General features: G+C 47.8%; 1 protein-coding gene across 1 annotated transcript; it reads right to left on the bottom strand.

Moving 5' to 3' along the window:
* Positions 1 to 421: 421 nt before the first annotated feature.
* On the bottom strand, positions 422 to 27,991 carry FAM107A (family with sequence similarity 107 member A). Its single transcript, XM_045025511.1, has 4 exons — positions 27,732 to 27,991; positions 7,177 to 7,351; positions 3,607 to 3,763; positions 422 to 2,522 (listed from the first exon to the last, which is right to left on the bottom strand). Exons 1-4 carry the CDS (start codon positions 27,808 to 27,810, stop codon positions 2,415 to 2,417), a joined length of 519 nt encoding a protein of 172 aa, XP_044881446.1. The 5' UTR covers positions 27,811 to 27,991; the 3' UTR covers positions 422 to 2,414.

Genomic DNA, 27,991 nt, shown 5'->3' on the forward strand with positions numbered 1-27,991 from the left:
CTTTATGCAAGCGCTTAGCTCTTTTTGGTGGAATTCACTGCAGTGCAGGGAGCTGACGTATGGTCCTGTGCTCTGCTTATGGTGAGTGATTAGCCTGGAGCGTAACTGGTGCAGGCTGTCTGCACTGGGGTGAATTTCACCCTTAGAGGAGTGATGTTAGTTTGTTTCATTTCTTGGCCATATTTAATTGAGACACCTTAACCAGTGCTGTAACCCCTGGGAGGAAAGCAATGTAGCCATCAGAAACCCGGCTCAGTTAGGTCTGGCTAATAACAATGTTAGTTAAGTATCAGAGGGGTAGCCGTGTTAGTCTGCATCTGTAAAAAGCAACAAAGAGTCCTGTGGCACCTTATAGACTAACAGATGTACTGGAGCATGAGCTTTCGGGGGTGAATACCCACTTCGTCAGATGCATGTACTGCACCTACCTGCATCTGACGAAGTGGGGATTCACCCACGAAAGCTCATGCTCCAGTACGTCTGTTAGTCTATAAGGTGCCACAGGACTCAGTGTTAGTTCAGTTGATGCTACTTAGCAGGTGTAACACACTGTTCTTCACAGCCGTGTGTAAAATGGTCCCAACTGCTCCCCTTTTGTGTTGGTGAGAAATTTCTCTTTAAAAAACCAGAACACCCTGATTGCCCAACAAGCTAACTGAAAAGCTGCATTTAGCAGACAGGATGGAGTAGCTATTGAATTGGCTCTATGCTGACCAGAGGCAACAGATTTTGGAAACAAACACTTGCTGCCAGAATGAGCAACAGTCTCTTGAACTAACAGAGCGTGGGGAGACCAGACACTGTGTTTGTGGGGCTGCTTTAACTTTTTAAGAAAGATGTGATGAATCCCCAGAGCTCATTGACTTTGCATGTGAATCCGCTGGGGCTCACACAGTGGATATTGTTTAATCATCTGATGCCTTTGTCACAGGCCATATCCGCTGACTGCTGCAATCAGACAGTCGGCATCCAAAGGCAGCCAAAAGGTTATTTTACTCTCACATTTTAACGGTAAGAAGCCAAGATGGGCCCGAGCCAGAGAATTTTGCTCCAGATCGGAACGTCCCCAAAGTTCAGGCATGGGGGGACCTGAAGTTTGTTAGGAGTGTGGGAGTTCTGACAGCAAAGGCGCCACCTTCCATGGCAACACACGCTGGCCTCTGCCACCATGAACACTAGAAGATACTCTGCATTCATGGCAAATGAGCGTGGCCGCTCCCCCCTTAGCAGGCCTCCAGGGGAGAAGGCTAACAATGGAGCATGACCAAGGATTGTGCAGTGATCCACATCTGCTCCTCAGTCACAAAAACTGGTGCAGGTCCCAGCTATGCTGTAGCACTAAGTCGAGCAGCTGCTAGGTCTGAGGGGCTTTATACTGACCCCCTCCACCCTGCCTACACCAGCTCTCAAGCAATGCACCAGGAACGCGCTTTTCAGAGCTGTTAAAATAACAGGTGCCTAGCAGGTGGGCGGGGACCCAAAGCCCAACAATCTGGAGAGAAGAGTCAATGAGTCTGCCACTCTGACTCTCTCGATCTGAGCGTCTCTGGTCCAAAGGGACCGGCTGGCTGCGCAGGGTGCAGTTTGGTTACCACTAATGCTCAGAACTCCCAGTCTTTGGTTTAAGTGTCTAACATTAGCCTTAAACCCCGGGTGGCCTCTGTGGTGCAGCCCAATGTGCTACCTGCTATGTAGCTACGTCCTAGTTCGTTAACAGATTTTCAGTGTAAGTGCAGGATCGACACCAGGAAAGAGCTGTCCCATCCTGTTTGGCAAGGCTGACTCAGTAACACGCAGATACAGGACTTGAGTTTCTCACAGTAGCTAAACAGGGGAGTACTGCGAGGACACATAGCTTCTCTAAGGCTCTCCCAGCTGGCCCCTGCGCGTCACCGAGGCCATTCCCAGCAATATGCAAGATCATCCCTCTAAGGTGTCACCTGCAGGTTTCCAGGAAGCCCTCCCAAGCTACAGCTGCTATCTTGTAGAGTTCAGTATCAGCAGCCACACAGTCTGAGAGCATCTGGTATGATTACTTAGGAGGGTCTCCCAAACCTGTTGGAGAGCTGTCACTCCATAAATGCCTCTGTCTTGAGCATATGCTGTATCTCAAGGGGTTAACCAAGAGTTAATAGGGATGGATGTTAGCATGAACCCCCAAGTTGAGGGGAGAATGACATCATCTGCCTCACATCTCCTCATGTGTGTACTTCTACTGGTAAATACCGCAGCGTTACCATTTAAATACCCTGTCCTGGACAGGAAAGGCCTTTTATGCATTTCTACTGGAGCAAGCATTAGTAACAGTAAGTAGCCCCAAGGACATGGCTGTAAATGTCCACCACATACAACGATGTCAGTGTGTAGGTATTAGCGCCAGCTTGACATGTTCCTCCATTTAGGTTTGGCAGATGCTACACTACTTTCTCTTCCCCAGTTAGCGTTGATGTTCTTCTTAAGTTCTCTTTTACTTTAATAAATTCTGGTGCATGTTCTTCATGCTTCTCTTGTCCTCTCTCCAGCTAGATGAAAGAACAGTGAATGTTATTTGTATGCTAGAGAACAGAAGTGCAATCCATTCACTACACTGCTGCAGGTTTCATACTTAATTACTATTGGCCGGATTCTGTAGCTCTTATTCACACTGAGTAGCATCTTGTTCTGCTATTAGTCCTGTTGGTTTCAGTGGAGCTATTTACAGAGTAAGGTCCTACTTAATGTGAGTAAGGCTAGCACATCTGTCCCTACATAAATAAACAATGGATAATTATAAACTATTATTTTAATTTAGTTATTAGATCTGGAGCAGCTGAAGATTTCAATTGTATGTAGTTTGAGAAGCTAGACAGCAAAATCAGAATGAATTTCACTCAGTCGCCCAGGCTGGCAGCAGGTCTGAAGGGAGGACCCGGTTCCTGCCAGGCACAGGTGTATGGAACGCTGCAGAGCAGGCCTGGCTGGCAAACAAACGTACTGTTTTGTGACAAATGTCACAGTGTTGCCATTAGGTTTCGTTCTACAGCAGAACAGACTGAGACTTTTCAAAATTTTACACCCAGAAATTGAGAGCGAGAGAGACAGAGCCTAGCCAATACCCCAGTGGTTAGGGCCTGCACCTGGGATGTGAGAGGCTGCATCAGGCAGAGCAAGGACCGGAACCTGGCTCCACATGGCCTCGGTAATAACCTAACCGCTGGATTACTGGATATTCCTGGGTGGGTCTCCCTCTCTCTGAGTTTGGCCAGAAATTCCATCCTGGACCCAAGAAACCTTCCCAGCAGAAGCTTTGCCCATCCCAATACTTTCCCGGGGAAGGTTTTGGTTTTGAGTGATTGGCATTTTCTGGTGAAAAAATGTGATGTCAACAATTTCCATCCGTCTCTGGGGGGTGTTTGGCCAGAGGCTGCCCACTGGGGACAGGATGCTTTGGAGGGCCACTACTCAGCCACCGTAGTTCCACAGCACCACCGCCTCGCACTCGGGGTAGGACTAAGGCCAGGGCTCAGCAAACCCGCTCTTTGGACTTGGCTCCATTTTAAGCACCTTCCAGCCCTTGTGTGGGGCACTTCATATAACAATGGGACTGATTTAAAATTCAGTTTCTACCTGATCCAGCCTCTGCTGTCGCTTCAGGAGCTCTTGTTCAAATGGAGACTGCAATTTCTTTGCCTCTTCTTCTTCCTTTTTCTGCCTGAGCAGCTGATTTCGCCGTCGGTGCTCAAGCACTCGCTGGAGCTCTGGCTTGCTCTCCACGCTCAAGCCTCTGTGAACAGAACACAGAATATCTCTGAGCTGGAGCCCTTTCTGCCTTCAGCCCAGAATCTCACTGCCATTAGACATGTGTGGAGCCTGCTGGTTCAGAGAGCTGGGGCCCAGTCTTCAGATCCAAATAGGAACATTAAAGACCTGAGCCAAAGCCCATTGAGAGACTCCCAACCGTTTCAGTGGGCGTTGGATGAGGTTCTAAATGGCCCTTCCTCACCCAGCTGAATAGTGATGCAAGGCCTGGTGCCAAAATTGAACTACATCACGGTAAATAAAATGGAAACTCACTTATTCCTGGGGTGGAGCTTATCCACTCCCCGAAACTACATGCAAAACCCAAGCAACGTTCAAATGACATGATGAAGATTTTACACTTTAGCTATAGGTTAATGAAGTTTATTGGCTGGGATTTGTATCTGCTGTTAACCCATTAATGCATTAATAGGGGACGTGTAACATGCAGCGGTGCATACTGGAGTGCAGGGCATGCTGGGAAATGTGTGCTGTTTGCAGTGAGTGGCTGGGAGTCCTGGGCATAGAACGCTCGCCAGACCTGGTGCCCCTGGTCCATTGCCACCGTCACGTTCTGTGAGTTGGGGGAAGTGGGACAGGCTGGAGTGTCCTTTCTCATTAATTTGTAGCTAATTCTAAAACAGGATCATGTGTAAGGCTGTGAGTCTGTCATGAAGGTTACGGATTCTGTGACTTTCTGGGACCTTCGTGAATTCTGCGGTGGCCGGTGCAGCTGGCTCTGGGCCTGTCCAAATATCTCAGGCAGCCCCTGGGCCAGCTGCACCGGCTGCTGCTGAGGCAGTCTCGGGCCACCGCCCCCTTTGTCCCCCAGCAGCACAAGCGGAGGTCTCTGCCACTGTGCCCCCCATCCCAGCAGCAGCCCCCCCTCTCCCCAGCACCTGTGGGGGTCCCGGGCCGGGCACCGCCGCCCATCCCCCCCAGCACCTGCGGGGGTCCTGGGCCAAGCGCTGCCCCCCCAGAGCATCTGAGGTGTCCCCGGTCCCCCCCTAGATCATCCATAGTGCTCCCAAGCCACTCCCTGCCCCAGAGCACCCGTGGCACCCCCAGGCCACCCCCTGCCTTAGAACCCCCAAGATTTAGTCAGGAGTGTATAGTCCAAGTCATGGACAGGTCACGGGCCGTGAATTTTTGTTGACTGCCCGTGACCTGTCCATGACTTTTACGAAAAATACCTGTGACTAAAACGTAGCCGTAATCATGTGTAACGTTATGGGGCTGTTTAAGTGCCTGAGTTTTTTCGTTTTTACCAGCAGGGGGAGTGAGTGACAGCAATTAGCCCTGCAGTTTTTTTCCTCGCCGTGTCTGTCTAGGTGCTCCGCCACTCGCTTTATGGCTCTGCTGATTTTAGAGATGGAGCTAACATAGTGATGCGTATGGGCCTTTTGGCCAAAATAAAAGGCCCCTTCTGCTGAACGCAGACGTTTCTGTCAATAACTGAGGCAGTTTCATCCTTGGGATAATACAGCAGTGCGGGTCCGAGCAGCCGAGGTAGGCGACCTGATGGGCTCACTGGAAATGAGATGTGTCCGGAGCTTTCGCCTGTGTGTTAACGCATTGTGTACCTATTAAACTGCAGATCTGAGGCACATTTTGTAAGATACAGGGTGTTATGCATTCTTCTGGAATAAGGATTTTCTTGGTCCCTTTTCAGCTCTTAGGGCTGGTCTACACTGGGGGGGAGGGTCGATCTACGATACACAACTTCAGCTACACTATTCGCGTAGCTGAAGTCGAAGTATCTTAGTTCGACTTACCTGGCCGTCCTCATGGCAGCAAGTCGACTGCCACGGCGCCCCCGTCGACTCCGCTTACTCCTCCTGCCGAGGTGGAGTACGGGCGTCGATTTGGGGATCGATTTATCGTGTCTAGACGAGACGTGATAAATTGATCCCCGATAGATTGATTACTATCTGCCAATCCGGCGGGTAATGTAGACGTGGCCTTAGACTCCACAAGGCCTGGTGCGGGTGGAGCGGTGGGAGGGCGGGAACGGGGACAACTGAAGTTTTGAGAAACCGAATTGGAGTTTAAAGAAAAGATGTCTGAGGTTCTCAAAAGAGTGAGCGAGCTCGTGGTCGTATAGGCTGCATTCTGGTGACATCTAGTGGGCTAAGTGGAAGTAACATAAGGCAGCAGGCCCAGAGCTCTACCATCAAATTGCAGCTCACCTTTGCATTGATCTGTGAAAAGTTTAGCTTAACGAAGTGCATTCTCTGCTCTGCTCCCAGCGCGGTGTGCGCTGGTGACCTGTCCAAGTCCACACTATCACCTGTAATGTCAGAGTCAAGTCCAAGTCCAGGTTGTGTCAATATCAATGACGCCAATTTGCTTTCGAAGGGCTTGATCGTTAGCCGATTAAATACCTTGATTTGTCTCTTATGATTACTGCCGTCACTTTCAATCAGTCTCGCTGCTGTTTATAACTAGCCGAGCAAATGGATATTATTATTATTATGTGATTACGTCAGATTTGCAAACAGTTCAGACGGTTAGGAAACATCCCACTGACAATCAGTAGAATTCGCTCCTTGCTCAAAGGGCTCTGTAGCAAACGTGCTTTTACCCAGCTGCTTTTGAAATCATCACGTTCGATGTTAGTGCGGGAGGGCTGATGCACTGTTGGGCCTGATTCTCTATTGCCACATTCCAGCTTTACACTGCTGTAACTCCATTGGTTACAACACGGTTAAACTGAAATAACACACTGGAGAATCAGGCCCATGAATGCTAGCTCAGGCTTTAACCTAGCAGCAGTCTGCTTGTAGGGAACCAGGTGTCAGCATTTTCCCAGTGCGCAGGATCTTGCACTGATATGATCTGTGCTGTCAATAAACAGAGCAGGCCACCTTCCAGGGCTCTCAAAGTAGCACCGCTCCCCAGCACAAAATCCACACCAAACACTCCAAGAGCAAGAAGGGCTGTAAATCATGGCATTGCCTGGTGGGCAGGGGGAGTAAGACAGGAGGGGGAGATGTTTGTGGGACACAAGACAAGACTCGAAGGGTTCGGCTTGCTGAGCGATCTGATTCTCGGAGGTGCTTAGCACCTGCAGCTCCCACTGCCTTCCGTTGGAGTGGCTGGTGAGCGCTCTGCAGCTCTGAAAAGCAGGCCCGGCATTTAGGAACTCCCTAGTTTTTCCGAATGACCGAGCGATTTGTTTACAATCTGGGTCACAGCATGGCAGAGAGACGCTGCCTCCCACCGTAGCCTGTTTCACACCTTTTGCTATTTGTGCATAACAGTAAAGAGATTTACCACAAAAACCCAGCCTGCGGCTTTCTGAGGAGTCACTCCTGAGTTGATGTGACACCAGAAACCAGTCTCTCTCGTCCAGCCCATGCAAAGGCAGCTAAACAGGCGTTTGCATCTTTGCCTCACCTTTTGTGGTTCATAAGCAGCTCTCTGTGGAGCTCTTGGTGGCTTTTCGAGGCTTTTACAGGATTTAGTAGCTTCTTAGGTTTGATGAGATCCGGGTTTCCATCTATGTAGTCTGGGTGAGACATGAAATTCCTAACCTCAGGTCGCTCCCTCTGTATTTCCGAATACATAGACGCTGGAAGAGAAAAGAGAAGGCTCAGTATTAACAGGAACACATTGAATTTGAGGTCAAAATCCAACAGATACACCTTCCTTTCACCCCACCCCATCATGTGTGTGTGTTTTAGTTGATGTACGGGTTTTTTAGTAGCCCCAGGTAGCCCCCAGTGAAGGGCCAGGATGCAGGAGCGGCTCTAGGAATTCCGCCGCCCCAAGCAGGGCGGCGCGCCGCGGGGCGCGCTCTGGCGGTTGCCGGTCCCGCGGCTCCGGGGGACCTCTTGCAGACATGCCTGCGGAGGGTCCGCTGGTCCCGCGGCTCTGGTGGACCTCCCGCAGGCATTTCTGCGGGAGGTCCACCGGAGCCGTGGGACCAGCGGGACGAGCGGCTCCGGTGGACCTCCCGCAGGCATGACCGCGGAAGGTCCGCCGGAGCCGCCTGCCGCCCTCCCGGCAAAATGCCGCCCCAAGCGCGCGCTTGGCGCACTGGGGTCTGGAGCCGGCCCTGCCAGGATGCTTGGTGCTGTATAAACACAACAAAAAGAGGGTCCCTTCCCCAAAGAGCTTATAATCTAAGTAGCAAAGAGTAGCTCCAAAATGTCTGTTAGTCTTTAAGGTGCCACAGGATTCTTTGCTGCTTTTACAGATCCAGACTAACACGGCTACCCCTCTGATACTATAATCTAAGTGTGTGTGTGTGTGTGTGTGTGTGTGTGTGCGCGCGTGCGGCTTGGTGTGTGTGGGTGTGCATGGGTGTGCATATATGTACCCATGCAAAAAAACATGCTATTTGGAAAATCCCCATGATAGTGTGAATTTTATACAAATGAATTAGTCCACTTGTTAAACAGTGCCAGCTGCTTAGTTCACTGGCTACAGCATTTAATGATAACTGATTGATTAATGCAACAAAGAGTCCTGTGGCACCTTATAGACTAACAGACGTATTGGAGCATGAGCTTTCGTGGGTGAATACCCACTTCGTCAGACACATGACACGCTGCAAGGCACTGCATTTAGCCGTATGGAATGGAAATCTATTTTGATATGCGTCTGACGAAGTGGGTATTCACCCACGAAAGCTCATGCTCCAATACGTCTGTTAGTCTATAAGGTGCCACAGGACTCTCTGATGCTTTTTACAGATCCAGACTAATATGGCTACCCCACTGATACTTGATTGATTAATGAAAGTCACTATGCTGTAATAGTTTATGACAATGAATAGGTCATAATAAAACAAAAGACAAACACTGGCCCAGATACTCCTGTGCGGTGCAGCTGCTTTGCACATTACTGCTAGTGCATCCAGACCCTAACGTGCTCAGATCCAGGTGGCCCCATGACGACAGGACGTGACTCCATAAACTGCTCCAAAGAAATGGTGACAAATTGTATGAAATCTTCAACTTTCAGTGATCTCCTATTGGTCTACTGCTTTGTACCCAACCCTGTGCCCCACAGCGTCAATATTACAGTTCACACATATAACACTTTTGCACACGTTAATATGTCAGAACATGTGCTTGTGATGTTGTAATTGACAGTATTTTGGATGTCAAACAAGTCTGCTGATGTTGTCCAAGGTTCAGTAATGCTGTTTTTTTCTTTAAAATTTATACAAAATGACCAAAAACCACAGACTGAGAGATTAAGTACGCGAACTTTCAAGTGTCTTTTAGTGCGGTGCACAGCCAGGCTGACGACGGTTGTGCCAGGCTGCATAAAGGCTGCATGCACGCAGGAATTGAAGTGGCCTGTAAAGAGGAATTCACTCTTAATCACTCACTCACAACCACATGCCTGTACAGTTTGGATATTTACAAATCAGTGCAGCGTAACCTCAGGAAGCAGGTGCATGCAGGCAGCACCACATCAGGAACTGTCTCTCTTTTACATTTGGGTCCGGGGAACAGTAGGGCAAACTGTTGTTTTGCAACATCTTTCTCTTCTCACCTATAAAATCCATTTGAAATCCCAATCAATGGAACAAGGCTGGCTAGGGCGCTTCTTCCACAGTCAGTAAGTGTTCACCAAACTTAAAGTGGGTTGCTAGCAAATAAAATAGTGTAAGAACAAATACTGCTGAGGAAAATGACTCAGTTCTGAACAGTTTCCCATTGCATGTTAATGTGGCTAGAGCCTCAGCACTCTGGGAATGAAGAAAAACAAATCACAACCCATTACATCAGCGTAATTGGGGTGAAAAGTTCAGTACACATTTAAAGGCTGCTGGAATCCTGGGCCAATGATTTCTTATACCAAATTATTTTCCATTAGAATCATACATTACTATTGGCAGATGTGAAAGATGGCTGGGTGCAGCCGTTCAGTGACAGATGCCTGGCTGATTCATATACTTCTAGGGCCAGATCCTCAGCTGGTGAAAATCAGTGGAGCCCAGTGATTTGCAGAAGTGGAGGGGGGGGGGGGAAATTGGTCAGGCTATTTTTGGGTTTAATTTGTTTTGTTTCTTCCCTTTTCCAGAGGAAACAAGGGGAAGGACGAGAAAGCTAGGGGAGAAAATACCAAAACCCCAAGAGTTGTGAACCGGGGCTAGGAACAGGGCGTGAGCTAGCACAGGCCATCATTGCCTCTCCACCCAAAAGTCAGGGCCCACCCAAATTTCCACTCCTACCTAGGCCACTGGTGGAGCCTCCCGGACAGACGACAGGACACTGGGCTAGATGAACCTTTAGTCTGACTCAGTCTGGCCATTCTTATGTAAATCTTCATGCGACCTTTGCCTGACAGTTCAGGGTGGAGAATAGAAAGAAAAGTGCCCGTGTTCCCTAAAACACGACTCAGGGCTTACCTGTGAGTTCAGGACCCAGGCATCTCTTCCATTGCACTCTACCAGCCGGGCACCTATGGCCAAATGACCTGAAATGCCTCTAGTGGAGCTCAGCCAATGTTTTCAGGCCTGCAGGTAACTAATATCAAAGCCATAAGGCTATTCGCCTGCTTGGTATCATCATGTAGCGGGTTTGTGTTGTAACCCAAGCTCCCTCTCTGCAGCACTGGGCCTGTTTTTGCAAGGTTCAGTCATATGTCAGTGGGATCTGGTCCCTTGTAACTGCAGCCAGTGGGAGGTGGGGGGGGTGGTGCCTGCGGGCGAGAGCAGCTTCTGGGGTTCAGCGCAGAGTCAGGGCAGGCCATGAGCCTGCCTTAGCCCCGCTGTGCCACTGACCAGGAGCTGCCTGAGGTAAACCTGCCCAACCCCGAGCCCCACCAAACCCAGAACCCCCTCCTGCACCCCAAATCCCTCAGCCCCCACCCCCAGGCTGGAGCCCCCTCCTGCACCCCAAACCCCTCAGCCCCCACCCCCAGGCTGGAGCCCCCTCCTGCACCCCAAACCCCTCAGCCCCCACCCCCAGCCCGGAGCCCCCTCCTGCACCCCAAATCCCTCAGCCCCCACCCCCAGGCTGGAGCCCCCTCCTGCACCCCAAATCCCTCAGCCCCCACCCCCAGGCTGGAGCCCCCTCCTGCACCCCAAATCCCTCAGCCCCCACCCCCAGCCCGGAGCCCCCTCCTGCATCCCAAACCCCTCATCCCCAGCCCCACCCCAGAGCCTGCACCCTCAGTTAGAGTCCTGACCCCCTCCCGCACCCCTTATCCCTCAGCCCCCACCCCCAGCCCGGAGCCCCCTCCTGCATCCCAAACCCCTCATCCCCAGCCCCACCCCAGAGCCTGCACCCTCAGTTAGAGTCCTGACCCCCTCCCGCACCCCTTATCCCTCAGTCCCCACCCCCAGCCCGGAGCCCCCTCCTGCATCCCAAACCCCTCAGCCCCCACCCCCAGGCTGGAGCCCCCTCCTGCACCCCAAATCCCTCAGCCCCCACCCCCCAGGCTGGAGCCCCCTCCTGCACCCCAAATCCCTCATCCCCCACCCCCCAGGGTGGAGCCCCCTCCTGCATCCCAAACCCCTCAGCCCCAGCCTCACCCCAGAGCCTGCACCCTCAGTTAGAGTCCTCACCCCCTCCCGCACCCCAAGCCCCTGCCCCAGCCCAGTGAAAGTGAGTGAGGGTGCGGGAGAGCGAGCCACTGAGGGAGGGGGGATGTAGTGAGTGGGGGTGGGGCCTCAGGGCCGGGGCGGGGCCAGTGTGTTCGGTTTTCTGCGATTAGAAAGTTGGTAACCCTACCAGCACCTGCACAGGCCATTGGCTGCTGTTCACATACGTTCCCTTTCCTCTTGTCTAGATGTTTGAGGCTTTCTAGGGAAGGCACTTTTCAGGGGGGAAAAGGCCAGCGGGCGTAGATCTGGGGCAGGCCATGGACATTGGAGGGCGCTTGGTTTGGGCTCCGCGTGTGGCAGTTTTCTCCCCACCGACGCAGAGCTGTGAAAGGAGTGGAGGCCTCAGTCCATTTCCTAGCAGGCAGGAGACTCAGAGAAGCCACTGTACCGCTTGGCACCCCGGAGGGCAGCTTCAGAGAGAGGTGAAGACAGGATAGCCCTGGAGCCTGAACGGCCTCTCCTGGGTACAGGGGGTCCCACAGGGCAGGCTGAAGCCTGCTGATGGAGCAGCAGGGGGGAGCTCTGGGTGCCTTGTCCGTACCTCAGACTGAAGCTCCTTGTCTTTGTGCCAGACAAGCAGAGGACGGAAGTTTTTCATGGGACCCATCTCAGAATCATTTACAAACAGAACTGGAAGGCCCGCCTGGAAAGTGCTCCTCCTGTCTAGCTTGGAAAGAACACAAGAGAGAAGACCAAAGCAAAAGGCTTCGAACCCAGATGACAACCTGACACCCGCATTTCCTGGCCTTGTCGTAATTCTCTCACCTTTCTGCCTGAGTGGCAGTTCCCTTTTGTATTCCGGGGTGAAACTGGAGGCACAGAGACACCTGGCATTCATGCGGCTCTGAGGGAGAAGGCACAGCCTTTGTTATTAGCCTGAGAAGCCTCATGTAACATTTCAGTCCTTGAGAGGAGCTGCCTTCACTTTGTTCTTCCAGAGAAAGGAACAGAGTATTGTGGCTGAAAAGCCCTGGGGTGGATTGGCCGCCTGCCTGGAGAGCTCCCAGAGCCGGTCAGGTGGCCGGTGCATCTACCTGAGCCAGAGAGACCAGAGAGTGGCGTGGGGCTCTTGGGGCTGTCTCCATGAGACGTACAGGGAGAGAGGCTGCATGGCAGATATGGGGCCCTACTCCTGCTTGCCTCGATGGCTAAATGACCATTGACCATGTAAGTTAGAAATGGGCCAAACCCAAACCCTTCCAGCCATGCCCTACCCGGTGGGGTGAGGTTTGGGTAGCAGGGGGCCAGGTTCCCAGCCACCACCGGTTTTGGTTTTGCAGCACGTAAACCAGCCCTGGTTTAGGCCCAAATCATCAGCTGGTTTAATCTGCAAAGCCCCATCAAACATGGAGCTGTGCAGACCTACCCCGGTGCGGGACTGGGCCCCTAATGTTTCCATTCATACCAATGCAGAGTCCAGCTGGGCATAATCAAGCTCTAGAGTCAGGAACCATGAGATTTCTAAAGCCCTGGATGCCAGGAAATGGCTACGCCAGCTTTCTCTGCAGCAGATTCACGGGCTCACCTCCTGCTATTACACTGTCTCTCAGCAGCGTGCAAGTCAAACAGGGGAGAAATTGGGGTGAAATGGGAACCAAGACCTCAAACTGAAGAGGAAGTGGGGAATAAGAGGGGGAAAGCCATTTCCTTTTAAAGGAACAGGGTTAACACACCTAGGGATAGGAGTGGCGAAAGGAGGAGGTCCCTTTGTTAAATGTTTACCGGTCCAAGGTAATGCTTAGGCCCAGAGGCACAGAGTGCCTATTCTCAGGGGCGCCTCTAGCTTTTTTTGCCGCCCGAAGCATGGCAGTCAGGCTGCCTTCGGCGGCTTGCCTGCGGGAGGTTCCCGGTCCCGTGGATTTGGCGGCTTGCCTGTGGGAGGTCCACCGGTCCCGCGGCTTCGGCATACCCGCTGCCGAATTGCCGCCGAATCCGTGGGACCGGCAGACCTCCTGCCGGCAAGCCGCTGAAGGCTGCCTGACTGCCGCCCTCTCAGGGACCGCCAGGGCACCCCCCCCACGGCTTGCCGCCCCAGGCACGCACTTGGAGCGCTGGTGCCTGGAGCCGCCGCTGCATATTCTGCAGCCTGACCTGTGCAGGTCTCACTGCTGAGCAGATCTTAAAGGAGACTCTTGCCTTAAATTTTGCATTTCAGACCACAGTCAAAGTCACTGCAGATCTGCAGTACTTGAAACAGGCATGCCAACAAGTTAGGTAACTTTTAAGCAAATATTTACTCTGGTAGCAATATAAAGGAAGTTTCTATAGCAACTTCTTGCTTCACTTAGGTTTTGTTCTGTGTCTAGCACGCAGGATGCCTCGTTCAAGAAAAAAACAGTGAGCCTTTATCACATCACCTGTTTCAAAAGCAACGGGGAAGTTCTGCTTAATGAGCAATACACAGATATCTAGTATTTGCACCATCGTGTGTGACTAGGATGACCAGATGTCCTGATTTTAAAGGGACAGTCACAATTTTTGGGTCTTTTTCTTATATAGGCTCCTATTACTCCCCACCCCCGTCCCGATGTTTCACATTTGCTGTCTGGTCACCCTGTGTGTGACCCTGAATACCCAGCCTGGCCAGACGTTACAGGACACAGACTTTTCTTCTACTTAGGGGAGGAGCTTAGGTGACATTTCTCCCTCCTTATCTTGTCTGTTTGTATAGATCTAGGTTTTGATGGACAACATCAGTGGGTTTGGCATAGTTATAGTTTCATTCCTATCGAGTTTTACACATATTTTATTAGCAAGGGGCCCAAACCAGAACCTTTTATCTGAGCCCAAGTACTGCCCCAAACATTGGTTGTTACAATGCAGTCCAGAGCCAGGGCCGGCTCCAGGCCCCAGCGGAGGAAGCACGTGCCTCGGGCGGCACATGCGAAGGGGTGGCATTCCGGCCATTCTTGGGGCGGCACAGTCCGGGTGGATTTTTTTTTTTTTTTGCTTGGGGCAGCAAAAATGGTAGAGTCAGCCCTGTCCAGAGCTAAAATCCCCACCAGACTTGAGGACCCGAAGCTAGTCTCCTTTTTGGTCCACCTCTGCATTTTACAGGAGGGGGTTAATGACCATTCTGGCCAGCCCAATGTGGAGCACTGATTGCCTCCCCTTAAAACATGGATGGGTAGAATGCTTTGGAAAAGCACAAGCTGGTGTTTGAAAAGCATGGCTTCTCTGGAGTGTTAGGTAACTGCAAATGCATCGTCTGAAACTCTGCCACATCAGGAAAATTGTAGCTCCCCAGACTTGCATGCATACTTGTTAGTTTGATAGACGCTGCCTTTGAGACCCATGAAGCAAGACGTAGCTAAAATGTCAGGTCTCTGTCTAATTGCCAAGATCTATACTGAATTAATATCCCTGCACCCACCACAGACTGAGGTCTTTCAGCCGTGCAGTCCCCCCAGGCTGCTGTCTCTGACTGACATTACAGCATCAGTGGCTAATTGTTTCTGGCTGTTTCGGGGCCCGTCAGAGGCCCGGTGTTCTGGAGACAGAACTGCATGTTTGCAAGGGTCACCAAAGTGCGGGAGGCCCCCATCTGGCCTGGGCAAAGAAGCAAAGGCCCAGGCTCTTCCTGCTGCTCTGCGTGCGTGTGTCTGTTCCAGACACACTTTAATAGCCAAGCCATTCCCAGCTTAGGCTGTTTTCAGTCCCAGCCTGATGTGTGCTATGGAACACACTGTCAATCACCTTTTGCTGGGGGCACTGAATGTGCTTTCAAACACTAGATTTAGAAAAGAAGAAACCTACAGTTGGATGGAATGATCCTCACTACAACTCCTCAATGGCAGCGCTGCTTGGAATGAAGGTAGTTTTGTGCAGACCTTCCCAATCTTCTGTTTTCATCCTCTCCTCCTGCCAGGCCCCATATGAACCTGGCCCTCCCTCTGACTAAGGCGGGATCTAAGCGTCCTCTATCAGTCCCATTCTGGGATTTAAACTCTGAGTTCCAAATGAGCTGTTACCATTCAAGGAAGAGATTTTAGAGTCATTGTGGATGATGGTTCTCTGGAAACATCCACTCCATGTGCAGCGGTGTCAAAAAAGCAAACAGAATGTTGGGAACCATTAAGAAAAGGATAGAAAATAAGACAGAAAATATCATATTGCCTCCATATAAATCCATGGTGCGCCAAACTTTGAATACCATGTCCTGTTCTGGTTGTCCCATCTCGAAAAGGATATAACAGAACCGGAAAAGGTTCAGAGAAGGGCAGCAAAGATGATCCAGGGTATGGAATGGCTTATGTACGAGCAGAAACTAAAAAGATTAGGGCTGTTTAGCTTGGACTGCTAAGGGAGTATATGATAGCGGTCTATGAAATCATGAATGGAGTGGAAAAGTGAATAGAGACGTGTTATTTAACCTTTCCCACAATACGAAAAACAGGGGTCACCCAATGAAATGAATAGGTATCAGGTTTAATACAAACAAGAGGAAGTACTTTTTGACACAGCCCACAGTCAACCTGTGGAACTTATTGCCAGGGGATATTGTGATGGCCAAAGTATAACTGGGTTAAAAAAAGAACTAGATAAGTTAATGGGGGATAGGTCCATCAATGGCTATTAGCCAAGCTGGTCAAGGATTCAACCCTATGCTCAGGCTGACCCTAAATCTCTGACTGCCAGGAGAGGAAGACAGAGTGGATCATTCCAACTGCCCTGTTCTGTACACTCCCCATGAAGCACCTGGAATTCGCCACTGTCGGAAGACAGAACAGAAGAACATAACCATAAGAACATAAGAACGACCAGACTGGGTCAGACCAAAGGTCCATCTAGCCCAGTATCCTGTCCTCCAACAGTGGCCAGTGCCAGGTGCCCCAGAGGGAATGAACAGAACAGGGAATCATCCAGCGATCCATTCCCTGTCGCCCATTCCCAGCTTCTGGCAAACAGAGGCTAGGGACACCTTCCTGCCCATCCTGGCTAATAGCCATAAATGGACCTGTCCTCCATGAACTTATCTAGTTCTTTTTTTAACTCTGTTATACTCTTGGCCTTCACAACATCCCCTGGCAAGGAGTTCCACAGGTTGACTGTGTGTTGTGTGAAAAAAAAATTCCTTTTGTTTGTTTTAAACCTGCTGCCTAGAAGAACATATAACAGGATACTGGGCTAGATGGACCATTGGTGTGACCCAGTCTGACCATTCTTATGTTCTTATTCTGAATACTACCCAGGCAGGAGTGATGGCTTCTGGAGTGGCATGATGCTCTCTCTTCCCCTGGGGGCTGGTCCCACAGACACTAGCATTGCTCTCTTTCAGGGCTAAGTTATATTTTCTGGACTGGGGAGGAAACCCAAACTCAGAGGGTGAATCGAGCTGTGGAGCCCATCCCTGTATCTCATTTGCTTCTGCTCTTTGGGTCACACTGATGTCATTTCCCTACGAGACAGGAGATACACGTCACAGAGAATATATTTGGGGTCCTTCTACTCGTCTCTAACGAGAAAGGATTCACTCTGGAAATGCCCCGTCTTGGACAAATGGATCATTTTATGGCCTTGCACCATGACCACAGGACCATATATCCCCATACCTGGCAGAGACTTGGGGTGCTGTGATTAAAGGGCTCTAGCTGCCTTGGGTGCCGGTCTGGGTGCATGAGAATAAGCTCAAGGAATGTTAAGTGGCTTAGCTCCCCTCTAAAGGGAAGTGAAAGTCATCACTCAGTGGTTACAGCGTGAGGCTGGGTCCAGCAGGTTTCTAAAAGACAAAAGGGATGGGGGGGGGGGGAAATTACTAAAAACAAAAGCAAAGAAAGAAAGCAGCTCAGGGCTATTAAGCTTCAGAAGCTTTATTTCTGGGCTGAGGCTCTGCCCCAGCACTCCCGGACCAGAGCTGTACTGGGGAGACCTGAGGACTCGGCGCCTAACTGCTTTTTATAGATTTTACTCTGAAATTCTTTCCCTTTTGCTGCTTGGCTGCCTGCCCCCTCCCTGACAGTCTGAACAACCCCCCCCAAAAGGAAAACAGGAAACCAACCCATGCACAACCTTCCCCCACTCCGCACGGGATTTACAAGCTGTCCCATTGTTCACTCTACTTGTATGGTAGGTCCCTTCCCTCCACCCTTTCTTTGGCTTCTCTATTTTGATTGTTGCTCTCCAGGGCAGAGACTGCCTCTCGCTCTGTGTTTGACAAATAGAACAATAGCCCCTCCCCTCATCTTGCTTATCATAATACACATAATAGGCCAACAATTCCCTGGCAGTGTTTATGAGCTCCACAGACTCTTAGGCTTCGTGGCTGAAGCAGCACTATCCTTCACTGAGGCCTTCCGAAGTCAGCAGCCCTTTAGAAATCCTTTCTTGGCCAACCTTGCAATATTGTTGATATAGAACTCTCAACCAGCGACGCTCACAAGCTCTGCTGGCTTCGCTAACGAGTGGATTCCATTAACTGGGTGTCTGCTAGTCTGCTGCTTTTATTCCAACTTAGAAAATTTAAGAAGGGCTGAAGCTAGAAATGTCAAAGTTAGCTGGTTTGGTTGATCTCATTGACACTTAAAAATCAATCACTATTTGAACAAAATAATTTCACAGATGTTTCAATGATTCGTGTTGCCAACTGGGGCATCCTTGACTAATGCAACCTTAACTGGGATGACCTTAACAAATGCCCCCTTAACATGGAAATATACCATTATAAATAATTTATATGTTTTCATAAAAATGTGTGGAAAAATTCTAATGCACACATTTAAAAAGTGCTGACTTTTGAAAGGTATAACTTTAACGCTATTGAGCTTTTCCTCTTCAGAGCACTTTGATTTTTAAGCTTCAGTGAGATCTACAAAACAAGCCAAGTTTGCAATTCCTAGTTTCCGATGGTTGAGTTATCTGAGTACTAATTTTCTGGCTAGAACATCTGAAGAAAAGGTTTTTGTTCATGACTGAATAATTGCAAAATGATTTCACTCAATCTTTCTGAAAAAGTTCACCTTTGAGCAGAGACCAAGCATGGAAAATTTCAGCCCCAAAAGGAGTTTTTAAAATAAACTAGGAACAACTGAAAAAGGGGGCTTAGATGAAAGTTAGAAAATATCTACAACAGGTGGTATCTGTTAAATACAATAATCCTAGCTCAATTACAGGGGGTGCTGTATACTTGGTCTAGAAAATAGTCAAGGGAAGCAAACAAACGTCTATTATCCCTCTTACAGGTTCTTGAAATACTGCTGCTGGATTTTCAGGGAGGACTGAATGTGCGTTGTAGTTCATTAGTTCATACTTCTATATGTTATGTGATTGCTTCAGGCCAAATTATATCAATAAAACGCTTTTCCTCCTCCTCCTCTTTCTCTCTGTTTATAGGTGATTGGGACATAGGGCACCAGTGCAAAACTAGAGGCCTGAAGCATGATTCTGGGGTTGGGGTCAGGACGCACATGGAGGGAGCATTAATGTCCATAATTCTAGGAAACCCTGTTCCTGCTGGAGATTGGCCAGAAAGTCAAAACTTGACCAAGATTCCAGAAGCTTAGGTATAAATGTGGCTGTTCAGGGCTCTTAAAATCACTGGCTGAAGAGAGTGTTTTCCTGAATGGTGATTTATGAATACAGCTCTAGGAAGTAACCCATTGCTTATTTGCATATCCTGTCTGTATTTTATTGTAATCAAAAAGAACAAATCTCAGTACAGTAATGGCAAAATAGCAAATTAGCGATGGTGGCTACTGAACTGGGTTGGTGTAGTATCAACACTTTTATAGTGTAGTGGGAGAATATGCATTGCATGAGTCATCTAAAAGCCACAACTCAGTATACTGTATTGCAATGTGGCTTTTCACAGCTAGTTGGAATGATTTTGTTGTTGCTCTGACACTATGAAATAACCTATATTACGCACTCAATATGCTCAGTTGCAGCACTGATGAGTTTATCGTCATTTCCAAGAATTTGCCATCACAGTGGTGTTCTAAACTCAATCAGCGTTTTATCTGCCAAAGCACAAATATTAAACACAACAGGTCTCCATGGCAACTCAAACTTGCACCAAGGTTCCAGTGCCCAAGCCAACTCCTTTTATAACTCTGGATCTGCTAAACTTAAAAAAAACCAACCAACCAACCAAACAAAAAAACCCAAACCCCCAAATGCTGCATCCTGCAGAAATTATATTAAAAAAACATCTGTATGGAGCAATTTTTGATGGGATCTGGGAGAGATGTTTAGAAAAATAGCAACAGCTTTAATATCTTTTGAATAACAGATAGGTTAAGGCAGGGAGGAAATTAAGTATGAAGCAGATATTTAAGGCTATATTCAAAGACACACAAAGAACTTGCTGTTAGCTTTAAAAAACCCACCTTTGTTACAATTAGAAATAGCTGACTTGGCCTTTTCTTGTACTGTGATACCATTGCACTTGCTAATTCATTTAGAAGTTCAGTCTCCTTTGTTGCACAGAGGGAAAAAAGGATCTGGCAAAGGCCATTTAAAATTCACTGGGTGGATGGAAAATTCTGCAGCATTCTGAATGCCTTCTGCTCCCAAAGATGTTTGGAGTGTGATGCTTTGCCAAACGGCTACAAATGTACAGTTCCCCAACCCGTGGAAATCTGGCTCTAACATGGCCAGAGCGTGGAAAGAGTTTGAGAAATCTCAGCTAAGTCTGTATTCATACACCAAAGGGCTGACGTTGGCTAACCTGGCGAGCTGCTCAAATGAAGCTCTTTCTTTCAAGCTAGTACCACAGTTTGCAGTAGTGCTGGCAGGCCTTGACTGGGCACCACCAGCAAATGTCTGTGCCACAGAAATGACATTGGGCATTTGGGTGAAATGGAACAATGTCATCATTCACATTGCCACAGTTAGGGCTGCATCAGATGTGTCAGCAGTGCTCCCTGATTTTAAGGAGTCTATAACCCGGCTGCCAAAATTCACCCCGGCTTAAACAAGAATCAGAACTTAGTGATATACCTATAGCTGTACAGTTTGTGCTGGAGGCTGGAATTTGACAGTTGCACCTCCAGAGGCCCCAATTCAGCAAAGCACACACCTGACTTGAACACTGAAGTCAAAGGTGCACTACAACGCGTGGAGATGGAGGAAGAAGGTCCAGTTTCAGAAGGGACCCGGTTTGGTCTGTCACTGTTAGGATATAGAAGCAGCAAAGAATCCTGTGGCACCTTATAGACTAACAGACGTTTTGTAGCATGAGCTTTCGTGGGTGAATACCCACTTCTTCGGATGCAAGGGGTATTCACCCACGAAAGCTCATGCTACAAAACGTCTGTTAGTCTATAAGGTGCCACAGGATTCTTTGCTGCTTCTACAGAACCAGACTAACACGGCTACCCCTCTGATGTTAGGATATAGATATTCAGGCCTGTCTGCAAAGGCCTCGACTTTAAGAATGTAGGTGTATTCTTATCACTTAGCTAGTTACAGAGGTATAAAAGAAAGAATCAAAATCACGGTCTGTGGAATGGCCTTCTCTTACTGTGACAGGCTAAGGCCGTCAGCTAAGATGTAGTTAGGCAGCCATATGCTGGGAAGTGTATGGTCACATCCTCACATTCCAAACTAGTCCCATTGAAATAAGGTGCTATTGGGCTGTTAGGAATACAATCCTGTCCTGATATTCTATCACCTCCAGAGAAAGAGAAGAGCCTAGAAGATGCAAAAGGAAACTTAGTTTGATAGCATCCTGTCTGGCAAGAACTCACTTATCAACAGACACAGCTGGAAAACTCTTATGTCTGTATAGATGTGGTTATGAAATCCTCACTTCTGTATTGTTTTGTATGTTGATTTGCATGGTCTCTGTCTGGTTCTGTGATTGTTTCTGTCGCTGTATAATTAATTTTGTTGGGTGTAAACCAATGAAGGTGGTGGGATATAATTGGTTAAATAACCATGTTACAGTATGTTAGGATTGGTTAGTTACATTTCAGTAAAGTGATTGGTTAAGGTCTAGCTAAGCAAAACTCAGGTTTTACTATATAGTCTGCAGTCAATCAGAAAGGGGTGGGGGAAATGGGAACAGAGGATGGGGGAATTGGGATCATGTTTTGCTAAAGGGGGAATGGGAACGGGATGGGAACAGGAACCGGGCCACAGGCAAGGCTTTGTGGTATCAGAGCTGGGAAGGGGGACACTGAGGAAGGAAACTGGAATCATGCTGGCTGGAAGTTCACCCCAATAAACATCGACTTGTTGGCGCCTTTGGACTTCGGGGATTGTTGCTCTCTGTTCATGCGAGAAGGACCAGGGAAGTAGGAGGGTGAAGGAATAAGCCCCCTAACAGTCACCAGGGGCTCAGGAGTGCAAGATGGGCAAGGCAGCTACCAGACAAACAGAGGGGTCCCCGAATATAAAACTGGCCTCTGTGCATGCTGAATACAGATCTCTTTCCTGCCACTCTGCCTGCCGCATCACTCTTCACTAATGAAACAAATGGGAGTTAAGCACATGCTTAAAGTTAAGCACTTTAAGGTAGGCTGGAGCGCATGTACCCGTGTCTACGTGCCCCACGCTATTCTTTGTTGCATGGGCAAGTCAAGGGTTTTTGTGTGTGCCTACGGCGGCACACGTAGAAGTGCAGGCACCTCTTGGGGCCTTCATGTCTCTAAACGTGGATGTGACTGTTCAAAAACGTAGCTAACAGTTTGCAGTTTGTTTGTTTAGAAGAGAGATGGCTGCAAATGCTCACTTGCAGCTGGTCAGTCCGAATTCCACAAGGAAATTTAAGGCATGAACCTAGAGCGCCTTCAGTATCACATAAAAATAAATGGCATCCACATTGACAATACCATGGACCACAAGGGCCCTGTTACAGGCTCGTATTTCAGTATCCACCTATTACAAATCCCTAAATCTTAATGGAAAGAGTCCCTGTTGACTGAAGGAGCCACCTGATATCTCAAAATCCACACACTAAGTGCTAGAAGTTCCACCTTATCACTGTATAACATAAAGGTTCCCAGGGAGATGCCAGGACAAAGCATAAGACTATAGTTTCAAAAGAGCCTTTGTGATGAATTAGGAACTTTAAAAACCCTGCACATTTTCTGAAGAAAAGACGTACTTTCCAGAAGTTTTACTGTGTGCATTTCAAACAGCAAGACCCAGAACTTCTGCTTCCTGCAGGTCCTTGACAACGCAACTGGCACTAGTCCACTGAGGCAATTTGGAGGGGGTCTCAGATCAGTGCGGGAAGGCAATCTCTGGATCTGATCTGAAGGTGATTGTAATCAATGGGGGAATTTCCACTGACTGCAGTGGACTTTGAGTCTGGCTCTATATATGGTGCGAGATGTGGTGTGATGACACTACATATTATGCCATATGCATGTCCTAAAGAATGAATTAAGGCAAATGAATTGTAAGCAAGACACGAGGAGTAATTCTTCCGCTCTACTCTGCGCTGATTAGACCTCAGCTGGAGTATTGTGTCCAGTTCTGGGCACCGCATTTCAAGAAAGATGTGGATAAATTGGAGAAAGTCCAGAGAAGAGCAACAAAAATGATTAAAGGTCTAGAAAACACGACCTATGAGGGAAGATTGAAAAAATTGGGCTTGTTTAGTCTGGAAAAGAGAAGACTGAGAGGGGACATGATAGCAGTTTCCAAGTACATAAAAGGTTGTTACAAGAAGAAGGGAGAAAAATTGTTCTTCTTAACCTCTGAGGATAGGACAAGAAGCAATGGGCTTAAATTGCAGCAAGGGAGTTTAGGTTGGACATTAGGAAAAACTTCCTAACTGTCAGGGTGGTTAAGCACTGGAATAAATGGCCTAGGGAGGTTGTGGAATCTCTATCCTTGGAGATTTTTAGGAGCAGGTTAGACAAACATCTGTCAGGGATGGTCTAGATAATACTTAGTCCTGCCATGAGGGCAGGGGACTGGACTAGATGACTTCTCAAGGTCCCTTCCAGTCCTATGACTCTACGATTCTATGATTATCCTTCAGTTTGAATTTCTTGCCTCTTTGGAATTTATATCATAACCCTGCAGTTATTTAGATGATTCTTTTGCTACTTTACTGAAAAGGGAGAAGATTGGACATATTGAGGTGTAGGCTGTTCTGTATCCCAACATCCCGTACTGAAAGTCATACAAAGACATAAAAGCTACAGTAACAAATCAACAGGAGCCTCTTTGTTATGCTTTTAGCCTGAGGTTACACTGGAGAAGTCAAGGGAGTTTTGAATCCTTCTACAGTCCCTTTGACCCACGCTGCACAAGTAACGGTCACATGTCTCAGATCTCTGGAGCAGCCTTAGGTAACGTTTCCAACCATATCAAGGGAATCCAGAGATCGGTTGTTCTGTTTCCCAACATTGCTGACACGCACAATGACTTTGGTATAATCTGATGCTGTGGGAAAGGGACAGATATTTGTTTTGACTTTTGTTCCACAAACACAAAGGAAACGTTAATCTGTCATGAGTTTCTGTTTGCTAGAGTTCTCCTTGCTTTATAATTCCCATAGTAAGGTCTTTGGGCAGTTCTACAGAGGAAATTGTCACAGCTCCTCTGAAGTCAGTGATGCTATGCCAGGATCTGCCCCTACATGTTTACAGAGCAGAGTTAGATTTGCGAAAGGATCCTGACCAGAGAGACACAATCTACTTGCTCCAGACACAGTTCCTCCTGGACATTACTCTGAAGACACAGACCAATAAAGCCGCCACATACTGGTCCCTGTTTTGTCACAGTTATGAGCAGCACAGCTAGTATTCTTTAGCCAGTGGGAATATGTGTCTTGCATGAAATTAATAAGAACCTAGCTTCCAAATCAGAAGCATTTTGAATGCTGACCTGGCCCGATCCTCTTGAATTCTCCAAACCCCAGGAAAATGAACTGATTTGGAAAGTTTTGTTCAGTAGATTAAGAAAAGAGCCCAATGCAGAGCTGTCTTGTTTATATGATCAAAAGTGAATGTATCCTAGAATCTACCAGCGATTCAGTGGTGTTTAGAAATCCCTTAGACAGATGCTTTTAAAGGATCAAAATTTACAGTACATGATTCAGAGCAGTAACCATGTTGAGTCTCTTTATTAACAAAGATCATTTTGGGGACAAAACAACTTGATTCCCTTACATTAGCTTATGGCACCTAAGAGACTAATTTATTTGGGCATAAACTTTCATGGGCTAAAACCCACTTCATCAGATGCATGCAGTGGAAAATACAGTAGGAAGATATATATACACAGAGAACATGTACAAATGGGTGTTGCCATACCAGCTATAATGATACTAATCGATTAAGGTCGGCTATTATCAGCAGGAGAAAAAAAACTTTTGTAGTGATACCTTATATTAGCTTAGTGTCTGCAGTGGTGATGGACATTGCAATTAGACTAACAGAAAGCCCTATGATTGGCAGATGCTAATTATCATAACTGTCAGAACATCATTGGCATCATCATTATGATTTTCTGAACTGTCTGGGTTCTTAGTGCTTAGGCAGCTTCTGGAATTTGCTGTGCATGTCTGCATGCCAGGCAGGGGTACCAGGGTATAACTACAGACCTGGCAGACATTCCCCTCCTCATCACTCACCCTTGGGTTGGGCAGTCACATCTCTGAGGAGCAACAGGGCATGCTCCAAAAAGAAGGCAAAAATCCTTTGTCCATGTTTAATCTATAGTTTTAAATAATTAACCAAGCCTAATTCTGGTCATTATAATGCAATAGGGAACTGTAACCTGATGTGATCACCCTGGGAAATGATTCCTAACTCTCTGAATGAGAGCGGCAAATGCACACATTGCAGGTTCTCTAAGTCTTGATCAAGACTAAAATTCAGGGACAAAACAAAGAACAAAGGGCACAATGTCAGGAGGAGAAAGAAAACACGGATGGCATTACTAATGCAGTAAGTTGGTTTTTATGGGAAGGAAAGGTTCGGTTTTTTTACAGTTAAGATCCATGTGATTTCAGACCAGGTGCAGTGTGTGAATCTCTGTGCGATATGTCACTCTGGGTGTGGAAAGAAACTGTTCTCCACTAGTTTATTAAGCTCATCTCTTGGCAAAGGCAATCTCTCTAGGGACTGCTCGCAGAATAAGGTTCTTCTCACCATGAATAAGGGTGGAAGAAAATGGCCTTTTGTGGTACAAACTGTTGCTGGGGGAAAGCAAAGAAACCTTGACAGCAGTATCTGCTCATGTTTTTATACAGCGGCCACAGTACCTATTGTCACCTGGATTTTGAACTGTGTTCCTGATGCCGGGTTCAGGGATAAAGAACATACAGGGCACATTTCAGAGTGTCCCTCTCAGCACAGGGCTGGTGGCTTCCCTGTCTTACTTATTAGCTCTGACATGGTGGCCCCACGGCGATGTATTCATAAATTAGAGACTGAAAAGAAGGCTGGGTTGCCTAGTCCTTCCCTAGTGCCAGTGCAGGCCTGTTTCCTGCAACATATTTTGTACCGCGCTCTGTCAAATCTCTCTAACCTGATATATTGTTCTATGAATTTCGTGCTGGTGAAGGGTACCAGGCTGACAGCCCTGGGGAATGGAGATCTCTGTTCACCCACAGAGCAAGTGCAGCACAGACAGCAGTAGCGTGAGCTTTCCGGAGGGTCCCCAGAAGTGTCAGCTTTGGGAGGTGGGTGCCCATCCACGGGCAGGACACCACACCCTTCACTTCCATGTAGGTCAACAGCTCTCAGTTGGTAACATCTTTGGGTTACCACTGATCTCAGCTAGATTGATCCAGCAACCTGTTGTGAAGGGCAAAGACTCTACAGCACATTGCCAAGCTCCTGAGCCATCCAGCCCCTCCTACAGCCTGCCATTTTGGATCTGTAAATAGTCAGTGGCATTACTCTGGATTTACACCAGTGTTACTGAGAAAGAGACTCACCCTGCTATGTCCCCAAACAGCTGTGCAAGGAGTAACACACTCTCTCATGGCATCTAGGTGCTGGTACTCACTAATATTCCCATGTACCCACCCCTCACAACTCTTAGTGCCATTCTTGAAAATATGGGGACAAATTCTGCTGTCACCTACACTGTTGCATATTAAGTTCAAAGAAACTCAAAAATAATGGAGTCCCTCTAGATTTACACTGGTGTAACTTAGCATGGTCCAGTGCCTACTGAGAACCAGCTGCTAGCATTGTCTACTGAGAACATAAGCTGCCAGTATAGATACCTTCAAAAGGTGTTCAAATCCAAAAAGGTTGGACGTGACATCTGGGACTGCTCCAATCCTGCTCACTAGCTAATTTCTCAAGAACATAAGAACGGCCACACTGGGTCAAACCAAAGATCCATTTAGCCCAGTGTCCTGGCTGCTGACAGTGTCCAATGCCAGGTGCCCCAGAGGGAATGAACAGAACAGGTAATCACCAAATCTTCCAAGTGAAACAAACACTGGCTTATTTTTCAACAAACCAAGTTATAAGGTGTTTACAATTCATGCAAATTTGACTGTGTTTCAGCTAAGCTTGAAACTGCTTATAAAGTTATCCTGGCAGCCAAATCCCTGCTGTGGTGGCAGCAGGTGAAATCTGGTAAATTAGTTAACAATTGAGTTTAAAATTTCTCAGATTGTGACAGTTAAATGCACATGACAGTCCTTGGATTCCTGCCTTGATTAACAATTAACAAGCTGTCTCAGTGAAATGCCTTTCGCTCCACACTTATAAAAACATGCCATGGTATTCTATGGCAGTGGTCAAAACCATAATGTGACTGCAGGGTTTTGTATCATTACTATTGAAATTTTTCATGGGCATAGAAGAATTCTCTCTCTAACGTACATATTGCTAATTACTGCCAGCTTAGTTATTTTTGTTAAGAAGTGACAGATGCCTAGAAATCCGACATTCACTACTAATATATCATCACATATTTGCTCTCTGCTTTTGGCATACTCATGATAAAAAGATCCCATTGTCCCAATCACCAGAAAACGTTTTTAGGTAGCCCAAAGATATTTAAAAGAACACAGAGAAAAATCTCCCAAGTTAAACAGCAGAGATTTCATTAGCACACATTTTTCCAGCATAATTCCCTTCCAAACAGAACATTTGAATTACAGCACAGGGTTGCTCACAGTATACCCAGCAGCCTATGGGTCCGTTAGGAGAGGCAGAAGAAGCCTATGAACTACAGAAGGTTTAAAGGAAAGAGATCTCAAAAGAGTTACAGGACTTAAAACAAGCTGTAAAATAGTCCCTTAAATAAACACAGATGTGCTGCAGAGTATTCCTATTAGGGAAACTCAGAGACAGCACAGATCCAGGAGGGTTCATAAAATACTTCACCTTTGCTATTGTCAAAGCCAACGCAGGGGAAGAGCAGGCAGAAGGTCAAATGGAAATTTCAAGTTCATCAAATTTCTGGTTCTGCCTGGGAGGGCACCTGGGAGACTTTTGCCAGAGACACCTGTGCTTACCTGATTTGACCAGCATTGCTCTGTACAGTCCAGTAGCTCCAGGTGGTATCCTCACCTGGTCCTCCACGCTCTGAGACATGAGAGCCAGGTCTCTGAGCTTCTCAGGATTGTGTAGTCTGAGTTAGCGTCTCCTCAGTGCTGTGCAGGTCTAAGTGTGCATGACTTTTTGGCTCTGTACTGCTAAACTCTCTCACTTCTGTAAGATCTTTTCAGAGGGAGTGAGAATAAACAGTCACGTGATCTGCGCTTGCTGCATAGCT

This window comes from Mauremys mutica, chromosome 7 (genome assembly GCF_020497125.1).
Source record: "Mauremys mutica isolate MM-2020 ecotype Southern chromosome 7, ASM2049712v1, whole genome shotgun sequence".
Lineage (NCBI taxonomy): Eukaryota > Metazoa > Chordata > Testudines > Geoemydidae > Mauremys > Mauremys mutica.

Bases quoted from the DNA above. Each gene is read 5' to 3' on its own strand.
- FAM107A (XM_045025511.1), bottom strand. From the start codon at position 27,810: ATGTCTCAGAGCGTGGAGGACCAGGTGAGGATACCACCTGGAGCTACT. The intron at 7,352-27,731 runs GTAAGCACAGGT...TTTCTCTTCCAG, and splicing joins AGCAATGCTGGTCAAATCAG to CGTCTATGTATTCGGAAATA. The intron at 2,523-3,606 runs GTAGAAACTGAA...TCTTTCATCTAG, and splicing joins GACAGCAGAGGCTGGATCAG to CTGGAGAGAGGACAAGAGAA.